General features: G+C 52.4%; 1 protein-coding gene across 1 annotated transcript; it reads right to left on the bottom strand.

Annotated features, from left to right (window-relative positions):
- Positions 1-831: 831 nt before the first annotated feature.
- Positions 832-8807, bottom strand: Tmem61 (transmembrane protein 61). The gene is made up of 3 exons (XM_021161217.3): positions 8583-8807; positions 4745-5094; positions 832-1245 (listed from the first exon to the last, which is right to left on the bottom strand). Exons 1-3 carry the CDS (start codon positions 8595-8597, stop codon positions 1017-1019), a joined length of 594 nt encoding a protein of 197 aa, XP_021016876.2. The 5' UTR covers positions 8598-8807; the 3' UTR covers positions 832-1016.
- Positions 8808-10168: the final 1361 nt, after the last annotated feature.

Raw genomic sequence — 10168 nt, 5'->3', positions numbered from 1 at the left:
CAGCTAGGAACGTTTAGAACTGGACCAATTGGAGACATGGTGGAATGGATAGAGACATAGAGGGCAGAACACAGCTGGAGAGAAAGTTGCTATTAGTGCCACATCTGGAGAGCTTAGTGCGGTTCTTGTCATCAGATGCTGGGCAGGCAGGCATCTGGTAGGGGAGACTTCCCTCCACCAACTCTGAGACTTGCAGCCTCTAGCCCAGGGCTGTGCCCCTGCATTCAGCTGCTTGGCACCCACTGCTGTCATCCCATGGCTCCTCCCACTCTGCTCTCTGTCATCCCATGGCTCCTCCCACTCTGCTCTCTAAGGCAGGGGCAGGCATTGCTATAAGTGCCTATCCTGGGGGGATGGGGGGAGGGGTGAGAGATGGCTCAGTGGTTAAGGGTACTGACTCTTCCTGAGCTCCTGGGTTCAATTTCCAGCAACTGTATGGTGGCTCACAACCATCTGTAATGGGATCCCATGCCCTCTTCTGGCATGTCTGAGTGTTGGACAGTGTACTCACATGCTTTAAATAAATAAATCTATTTTTAAAGTGCCTATTCCAGCTTATGAATGAGGAAACTGAAGCGGTACAGGATGGGGCCTAGGCTCAAGGGACTGAGATCAGAGTCTGTGTAATCTTGGACCACATCTGCCCTGTGTTCTCGTCCTGTGTTCGCCACACGTGCTCTCCCAGATGTCAGCTGCTGATCCCAGCACACCAGCTTAGAGGTCCTGTTCCAGTTGGGACCTGAATGATGCCCCCAGTACCTCATGGCCCCCCAGTACCTCATGGGGACAACCATAGGAACCAGCCATGCACAAAATGTGAGACGTAATAAAGTGGGGTTATTTAAAGCCAACTCATGCTCACACAGCAACGGATGCATAAACAGCCCCCAGCAATAGACCTCTTGTTGAATGCCTGCTGTGAACCCAGTCCTGGTGGAGGCCTCGAGCAAAGCTTGCTGGTTAGGGGCCAGTTTCACAGCCTTGCTGGAGACCTGTAACTCTCCTGCAGCCTGAGCTCAAACAGGGCTGGAGCCTGCAGCACTCAATCCAGAAACAGGCCCCTGAGTGAGGAGGATGCTCTCGTAGCTGGGTGGGCGTGAGAAGGATGCTGACCCCAGCCGGGCATCCCCTGGGGCGTGGCACTGGAGGTCTTCTTCAGGCTGCACAGGGAATTGCAGGAGACCCTCAGCCAGTGGGTAGTACATGGTCTCCTCATAAGTGGGAATGACAGCCTCCTTAGGAGGCCTGTGGGAACAGGAAAGAGGCTGTTAGGACCAGCTCAAAACTCTCCTGCATGCCAGGGAGACCGGGGAGTCTCCTTATGAAGCTTGCTGGAGCAGCTGCCAACATCAGCTCTCCCTCCTCCTCATACTCCTCCACCTCTGTTCTCCTCCTGCACTTCTTGCTGCCACCACTCCCCACTTTGAAACTCCCCTGGGACATCTTCTGACCTGTCCCCACTTCTTGTTTTCCACGGAGTCCCCAAACTGCTCTCTGAGCTGCTCTGAGACCAGGAGGGTGAGCCTGCCTCCTGGTGACCTGACATGAGGTGGCAGCCAGCTTGGGGACCTGGGATGGGGAAAGGCAGTGACCTTGTGGAGAGACCCCCCAAGGGCTCAGATGCAGAGATCCCAGCATGTGGCATCCAGCAGGCTAGGGCTCAGGAACCCCAGGAGCTCAGCCCACAACAGGAAATTTGCTTAGGGCAGGTGTGCAGCCCTGAGGCCAGCGCCTGTCACTTCAGTAGCTCATCAAATTTAGCTGTCCAAGGTTAAGTTACAAGAATACAAGAACGCAGGGAACTTGAGCCTTTGCAAGGTCCTGTCTTAGTGTATAGGCGGTGCCTAGTACACTCTCAACCCAGAGCTCTGTGGTTGTGCGGTGTGGTCAAGCACAGAGATCAGGATAGCCTTGTAAGGGCAAGGGACAGGCTCCATGCTGACCCAGGGGGCTTTCTGTTGAGAGAGCAAACTCAGTAGAGCAGGAGGAAGCCCCACCCACCTCACAGAGGGATGAGTAGAAAGCACATCAGCTGAGTGTACAGTCCTCTTCTCTAACGGAAGAGCTCATGCTTACCCCACACTTTACCCGTCTGTAAAACAGGCCTAATCCCTCCATCCTCCCTGTGAGCAGCCCAGGCTCAAGCCTGTTCAAGACCAAGACTGCGGTGAGGAAGAGCAGGGGAAGCTAAGGATGCAAGCCGTGTGCAAAGCACACCCACCACGGTCTCTCTCAGGAGCCCAGCAGCGCACTAGAGGAGAGAGAGAGATGATGGTTGATCTTCAGTGTTGGCAAGATCTAGAGTTACCTAGGAGACGGAGCTCTGGGAGTGTGTGTGGGTGCATCGTCCCACACATTTGGTGCAGCATCCCCTGTGCCGAGGTCCTGCACTAAGTGGAAAGAACCAAGTGAGCCCAGACCTATTCATCTCTCTGCTTCCGGACTGCGGACACGACAGGACCAGCTGCCACCATGCCCTCCCCACCATGGCAGGGTGTACCCTCAAACCATGAACCCAAATAAGCCCTTCCTCGGGATTTTTTTCAGGTATTTTGTCCCAGCGGTGAGCAGCTGATACAGAAGACCTGCCCTTCCTCCTGCCACAACTGACATGTGAGGCATCAGGTGTGCCTAGGGAAATCTAGGGACATTTGTAGACACTCCACTTCTGACAGAAAGTTGGCTTTCAGAGCAGGCCCAGCACTGTCTGCTGTGCTCACTGAAGGACACGGGCCTCTGCCCCTGCCACCTCCTCCAGGGCTGACGGTCAATTGCCAGGTTAGCTCCTAAGATCTTTTTGTCTTGTCCCTGATGTATTATCAATACTAGGAGTTGGACCCAACACATGGTAGGTACTGAGTCAGTGTTAGAGGCAAGAAAGCGTAAATGGAATTAAGGCCTGCCGTGGAGAGAGAGGTGCCCAAGCCAACCAAGCCAAGATGAAAAGCCTGTTTCTAGCTCCAATCGGGTAACCCTAGGCTATGAGGTGCCTCCCATGTGGCCAGGAAAGTTCAGACAGATGGTTTCCTCCGTACCCAGTCACACCAGTTTCTGAATCTGAAACTCAGGTCTCAGAGCTGGAAGGGCCCCTTCCTGCTTCCTGGTAAGGGGAGTTAGTTATCCTGCCTAACTGGCTGAGGATGGAGTAGCCCATCTAACCTGCAGCTGCAGCCTGGACCCTGTTGAGGCAACACTGCTGTGTGTACAGACAACAGCAACACCTCTGCGCTCAGGTCAGGCTGGGCAAGGCAGGAGGACTGGCTGACCTGGCTGTCAGAGTCTAGCTTGTATTCTGTGCAGGCAGATCATTCTCTGTGAGACAAGCTTCTCATCTGAGAAGAGCAAATGATGGTCTCTTAAAACCTTAAAAGGTTCAGCTCTGTAGCTCAGGCTGGCCTGGAACTCGGTCGATCTATCTCAGTCTTCCAAGTGCTGGATTACAGGTGTGCTCTATCACGTCCCACTTGAAGTCTGGCTATATGTACTATCTGTTGAATGTTGTATCTGGTCTCAAAGAACTATGGGATGATAGCAAGAAACTCCAGAAGACACTATCTACCAACAAAGGAAAGAAAAACATCCAGGTAGACCTCCAACCAGTTCCAAGGAGCACAGGTTAGCTCGTTATGGAGCAGAAGTGCAGAGGTCACACGGTCTTGCAGACCACAGGCTCACCCATGTGAGCTGCATGTAACAGAAAAAGCCTCCTACAGACAGCAACGGTGGTTCCCGGTGGCATAAAGGTACAAGCAGGCAGAGGGTGGAGAATGCATGCAGGCTCCAGATCCAAGGGGTGCTTTGTAGAATAAATGAGTACTCGGTGAGAATATGCATGACCAATCCTTACAGGGCAAGATCGGTCCCCAGACATGAAACACAAACGTACACATACAACATACACAGACCACAGCACATCTATGGGGATCAGATTCCAAGAAGATGTGCTCAAAAGCTGGTCATGGAGATGCGTGCCTGTAATCCGAGCCCTTGGGACAGGAGGATCACAGAGTTCACTTTCAAAGGCTGGGGGATAATGGCAAAGAAAAAACAGGCTGAGAACTGTTTTGATCCAGTCATTTCTTTCTACCTTCACCCAACCCCCAACACAACCGCCACCCAACCCCCCACCTCACCCCACCTACACCCACCTTTGTAGGTCAGGGAAAGTTGTCACTTCCAACAGGCCTACTGTGTGCTGGGCACCTTCTGTGAGCTGCTCCCTCATATCAACAACCTCAATGTCCCTGGTATCTCATGAATCCATTAGCCATGGAGAGCACTGGTTCCCAGCAAAGTGGCTGGAATTTTAGGTCCCAGTTCTGACATATCCTTGGGTAGCCTTGGGGAAGTTAAAGGTCTCTGGGCCTGGCTTCCTCTTCCACAGAGAAGTCCTGGCTACGACACTAGAGATCCAAAGGCACTCAGTCTCTTACCTGGCCCTGACCGTACCCTCTTGTTTCTCAAGGACCCTTCCTAAGCTGGGTTCTTGCCCCCTGTGCTTCTCTGGTGAGCTTGGCTGTTGCCTCCTCCTGCAAGGCTTCCCAGATTTCTCTCCATCTCTGTAGGACTACGTCTGGACTCTACTCTGGTTAGTCATTTGTCTCTGTCATGTCTGTTCCCACATCCTAGGGATACAGAGCAAGGCCTTGTCCAGTGGAGGAATCTCATGAGAATTTTCTGAACAAATACTGGCTAGTGTGGCTATGATGGATCACCCAAAGTTCCCACCCTGCCCAACACTGACCTGTAGGGCTCCTTCACAGGGCACTCCACAGCAAGGTGATACAGGTCTCTGGAGAGTCGGTAGAAGTCCCCCTGGCTTGACTTCTTTGTCCTTTCCTGGATAGACCAAAGCAGGCCAAAGAACAGAAGCAGACCACCCACGCTGCAGCAGAGGATGATGACAGACTTAAGCCAAGTCGGGGGCATCTCGGGCGATGGCTGCTTCACGGTGGCGGGCAGCGAGCCAGGCTGGACGGCAACATTGCCTTCACTCCACGATACGAAACAGAGTATCCCAACCACCAGGACCACTGTGCCACCAACCGTCATGCAGTAACGCACAGTGGAGGCCGCCCGGCCTCTGGCGCATGTCTGCACACAGAAAGAGAGAGCATCTGAAGAATTGGCCTAGCAAAATACACCAAGACCTCGGAGAAGTCTTCTTCTGTCTCCTTCCCTGCGGAGATGATGCCCATGCACACAGGGCTACGTTGATGGTCACAGAGAAGCCGGTTCGGGTTCCCAGCACCACACCTGAGATGCAGTAGGAGCTTAATAATGTAATAATAAATATGCCGCATTCATTCTGGGCTTTAAAGAGGCCTCGGGGGCCTTGGCTGATAGGTAAATGGTTCCTATGGGGACACTTTGGTAGAGAGTCCAAGCCTTGCTTGTTGTGGCTTGCCTCTCCTCCACTAGTAACCGCCTCACAGGGTCCAGCTCTTGTCCCCATATAACCAAAGCTATAGGGGTCTGAAGAGCAGTACAGTGTGAGTGACAGCTCCTGGAATGTGAAGTTGAATGTGGTGCCATACAGCAGGACGTCTCCAGAGCATGTACACATCCTGGTTTACCACAGTCACAGCACTGAAAGAGCCTACAGTCCTAACCATAACGAAACAGAGAGTGAACTATCTCATGACCAGTAGGTGGAGTAATATAAACGCAATAAAAAAATGAGTTTAGGGCTGGAGAGATGGCTCAATGGTTAAGAGCACTAGATGTTCTTTAAAGGACCTGAGCTCGGTTCCTAGCACCCACATGGCAACGCACATGAGTTCTGATGCCCTCTTCTGGCCTCCATGAGTACTGCATGCACAAAGTGCACAGGTGTGCAGGCAGAATACTCACATTTTTTTTTTTTTTTTTTTTGAGACAGGGTTTCTCTACATGGCCCTGGCTGTCCAGGAACTCACTCTGTAGACCAGGCTGGTCGTAAACTCACAGAGATCTACCTTCTTCTGCCTTCCAAGTGCTGGAATTAAAGATATGTGCCACTATTGCCTGGCCTACCCACACATTTTTAAGATTTATTTTAAGTTGGGCTCAACATGAATGCTTGTCAGAAGGGGAGCACACATGTATTCCACTCTTTCGAACTCATATGAATCCCAGGAAGAGGAAGGACTTAGCAAAATCATTGCCTGGGGAAGCTGCAGGAAGCAAGCCTGGTTCTAGATCCCTCAGAACAGAGGAGGCTGGCACTGGTCCCCAACGCTCACCTCTAAGCCATTGCCCAATGAGTCTTCTGTGTGGTGCCTTCCCATTACCTTCATGCAAAACTCAGCTTAACCCTTGCTTGGGAAACTTCTGAAGACTCCCAGGCCTTCTAGGAGCACACCACACGCCTCTTAAGATTGTCCAGCCCTTGGCTTGTCCTCTAAGCCAGAGTTCACTGAATTACTGAATCACCAGCTACCTATAGAGATGCTATGGAGTGCAGCTCTTTGTTGAGAACTAGCATTTGGGAAAGTTCATCCTGCCTCCAATCAAGGCGAGGCCATGGAAGGCGACAGACACATTCCAAACGTGGCTGGAGTAACCACTTGGAGAAAGCACCAAAGGAGGCAGCAGAGGAAACCCTGGGCCTGCAGACAAGGTGACGGCCCTCCACTGTCAACATCTTTGACTCCTATAACCAAGGCAGCTGGGTGGTGCAGAGGAATGGTCATTCTACAACTGAGGAGACACAACCCAAGCTAGGGAAGGTCCTTCCATCCGAAGCCGAGTATAGCGGGGATCCACGTATCTAAAGGGCTCACACCCAGACACACAGGCTTGAAGACGCCTATGACGTTTTCTGTTTTCCAGGAAAGGAAAATATTCTCATCATGAAGAGAATGAAGTGGCAAAATACACACCAAGAGGAATCCCCAGAGACAAGCAGGAGCCCATGGTGCCATTTTCTACCCAGTCTTCCTTTGGTCTACATACATGGCATGCAAGACCTTTGTCCAGCTGGGCACCATACCAAGTACTTTACAGGTGTATTCTTGATGCCCACCACAGTGATGCCCCAGGGACACTGGTTAGGGTGAGATTTAGATGTGGATTTAACCTAACCCTTGTACGTGCACAGTTGAGTCTCTGTATATATAGTTTTAGGTGACTTCAGTTGAGACCACCCCATGAATCCGTATCTGTCAGCCTGCTCTCCCCAACAAGGTGCCCTCCTTCTGGCTTCACGTGATGACAATCTGTGTGCCTCAACCTCAGGCAAGTCCCTGCAATGGCTCTCAGTGTGTCTCAATAGAGTAGTGGCCATCTTCTTCTAAAGGACCTCCCTCCATCTGTGTGGATCCTGGGGGCAGGCATAGCTCATGCTAAGCTGCCATTAGGGAGAGTGGAAAGTTTTGATTCCTCCCTGGACAGAAGACAGCCTACGCCTTGTGTGGTGGTGGTTTTCTTTCTCACTATAAAGCCTGATGCTGGCTGTTCTCAGAGAGTTCTGACACTGGACCCCTCCATTCCCATTTCAGAGAAGCCACCATCAGACACTTCACTACCCTTTACGTGGGTGTGCCTGCAGCCCTTGAATCTTGACAGGGGAGGAAGGAAGGAAGGAAGGAAGGAAGGAAGGAAGGAAGGAAGGAAGGAAGGAAGGAAGGAAGGGCTCTCTGGCACAGAGGGTGTGACTTCCAACCCCTTGGAGGCAGACAGGAAGCTCTCCTGCCCCAGAGAAGTTCCACCACATCCTGGCACTCTGCCAGGGCCTGCCAAGCCGGCTCCAACGCCACTCAGTGTTCTACCAGGCTCCTCTTGTCCTTCCTGTTCAGCTTGAGCCACTTAGAACTTTCTCCTAGGCCTGTTACTCCTTCTGACTGAGTCTCCACTTCACCCCTGTTCAGAATGGAAACCAATATCACCTCTCACAGGGACTGTGCCCACCTCCCTCCAGTCAGGGAAGCCCTTTCCCACCAGGAGGCTATGTCTAGAGCACCCTCCTCGTGGTCAGCCTGTTAACTCTGGGACCTTGTTTGAGCAGGCTTCTGACATTCACATCTTTAAGTTCACATCCTGGCTGTCAGGGCTAAGAGATTATGGAGTTGAGTTCAGCAAGCTGATTCTGAGACCAGAATTCATGAGCAAGCCCTACTCAGACACTATCAAGTTATCTAGTGTCTCAATGCCTAAATGTACCCTGTACTATGAATAATGAGTGTGCTACCACATCAGGAGGGAGTTGGACCAGGAATGTACCTACTCTTTTGCCCCAGCTGTCTACCACCAAGGGTTCAGTTCAAATCAGAGAGAAAAGCCCTCTTGCCATCAGAAGAGGAAGAAGGGGGCTGCACTTGCACCCAGGCCGACAGAGATGGGAAGAGCCTTGCAATGATCTTGCTCCTGTCCCACCATGACACTATAAGATCACCCCAGGCACTTGTTTCTGTAAAAAAGCAACTATCTGAACCGACACCCATGAACTGCAAAGAAACCGACACCAGGCAGTGTGCAGTGGGGTTAGACAGCTGGAGTAGGGCACGGGGTCAGTTCTGCTGGGTCCAGGTTAGAGGAAGGGCCACACCCTTAGCAGAAGTTAGAGTATTTGCAAGGGAGGGAGACAGGATATTCGCACCCACCTGGCATGCAGCCATCAGTCTGGACTAGGGGAGAGCCCAGCACACTAGAAGGCCTGGTGGCTGAGCTCTGCAGATGCGACCATCTAGAGAGGTTCTGGCAGCTTTCCACAGCTGCACCCTTGGCACTTCACGGCTCCTTGAGGTCCCTGCTTTCGTCCACAGTAAGGTTGAGCCCAGGGCTCAGTGAGGTTGTTCCTCCCCTCTTTGTCACCCCCCCCCCAGCAGCTGGGGATCCCACCGGGAAGCCACCCACCCACGGTCTCCTAGTTCTTGAATAGCCACTAACTACCTCAAGGACTCTAGTGGCCCGCTTCAGTGCTTCCTCACTGGCCAGTGTCCAGCAGGCCCCGCCCAACCTTAAAGGGATAGTCTACTGAGGGGGACGCAATTTCCCAGAGAGAGGGCAACTCTGCAGCTGGAACTTGGGCCTGGAAACTCCTAGACATCCAGGCTAGGTGAACTGTGGGAAGCCTCACACATCTGTTCCGCAGGAAAGAGAAACTGAGGCTCAAAAAGGGAAAGCCACTCATCCAATTGTTTCTAGCACCCCATGTTGACAGGGACAGCTTTATCACGGGCCAGAGAGCAGCTCCCCCACCCTCCCTTACTCTCACCACATTCCAGGACAGCATTATCCAGTCAGAGGACCAGCTTGGAGTGCTCCTTCCCTGGAGACACTGCCTTCTAAGAGAGAGGGGCCAAGAGGTGTAGTAATGACATCCCTGCAGCCCCTCCTCCTGCATCACCGGGTGTGAGTGTTAAGTCACTTAGAGTAAACGCCTACTGTTTTGTGAACAGGTAGTTCCCGAGGCCCAGGAGAAGGGTTAGCTCAGTTCTGTGTCCCATGTCTATGGGAGGAGCAATGGGCCACAGCATTCCACAGAAGGAGAAGTATATGCTAAGCTTGGACCAAGTCACAGACAACGAGTGACTGACGAAAGAGTCCACTCAGAGTGTCTGAGTCCTTTGAGCGTTAATTTCTCCCTCTGGTGAGGTCCCTTGTGCGTTGTCTGTTTCCTTCCTCACTGTGTGCCATCTGCACAGATCCCCATTTCACAGCAGAAAACAGGCCTGGAGAAGGCCGGGAAGCTGAGTGGCTGTATGGAGACAGGGACTTCTGACTCTGCCACACCCCATCGAGACAGCCTGCCAGCAGCTAATGGTGGCCAGCAGCCCCTTGGTGCTGTGCTTAGGAGATGTGGGTGGGAGATAAGGGGTCATGGCACTGTTGGCTCCTTTCATGCTTTCATGTCAGCTGTGCGGGTATCCACCCACACCGGGTGTGTCCCCTCCCTGCCTGTTATCCCTAGGTGAGTCACGGCATGGTAAGGTTGAGGTCCAGCCTGAGTCTCTGGTTAGAAAAATCAAGGCCAGAGTTAGGAAGTTGTGGTTCTTGTCTCCAGCCATTTGCAAGTTAGATATGTCTGACCATGTCCTCTGTAACATGGAGATCCAGAGACCCCCTTCTCAGGGCAGCTACTGGGGCTTAATGAGACCTTCCCTCTCCCAGAGAAGCTAGTCTGTATACACTCTTGCATTACACAGTGGCTCAGTGCATGGCTCTCCCCTAACCCGTGGAGACCTCG

The sequence above is a fragment of the Mus caroli genome, unplaced genomic scaffold (genome assembly GCF_978045245.1).
Source record: "Mus caroli unplaced genomic scaffold, Mus_caroli_1 scaffold_6, whole genome shotgun sequence".
In the NCBI taxonomy this organism is placed as follows: domain Eukaryota; kingdom Metazoa; phylum Chordata; class Mammalia; order Rodentia; family Muridae; genus Mus; species Mus caroli.
This window is presented reverse-complemented; position numbering and strand designations above follow the sequence as displayed.

Bases quoted from the DNA above. Each gene is read 5' to 3' on its own strand.
- Tmem61 (XM_021161217.3), bottom strand. The intron at 1,246-4,744 runs GTCAGTGTTGGG...CTGTTCCCACAG, and splicing joins CCTGTGAAGGAGCCCTACAG to GCCTCCTAAGGAGGCTGTCA.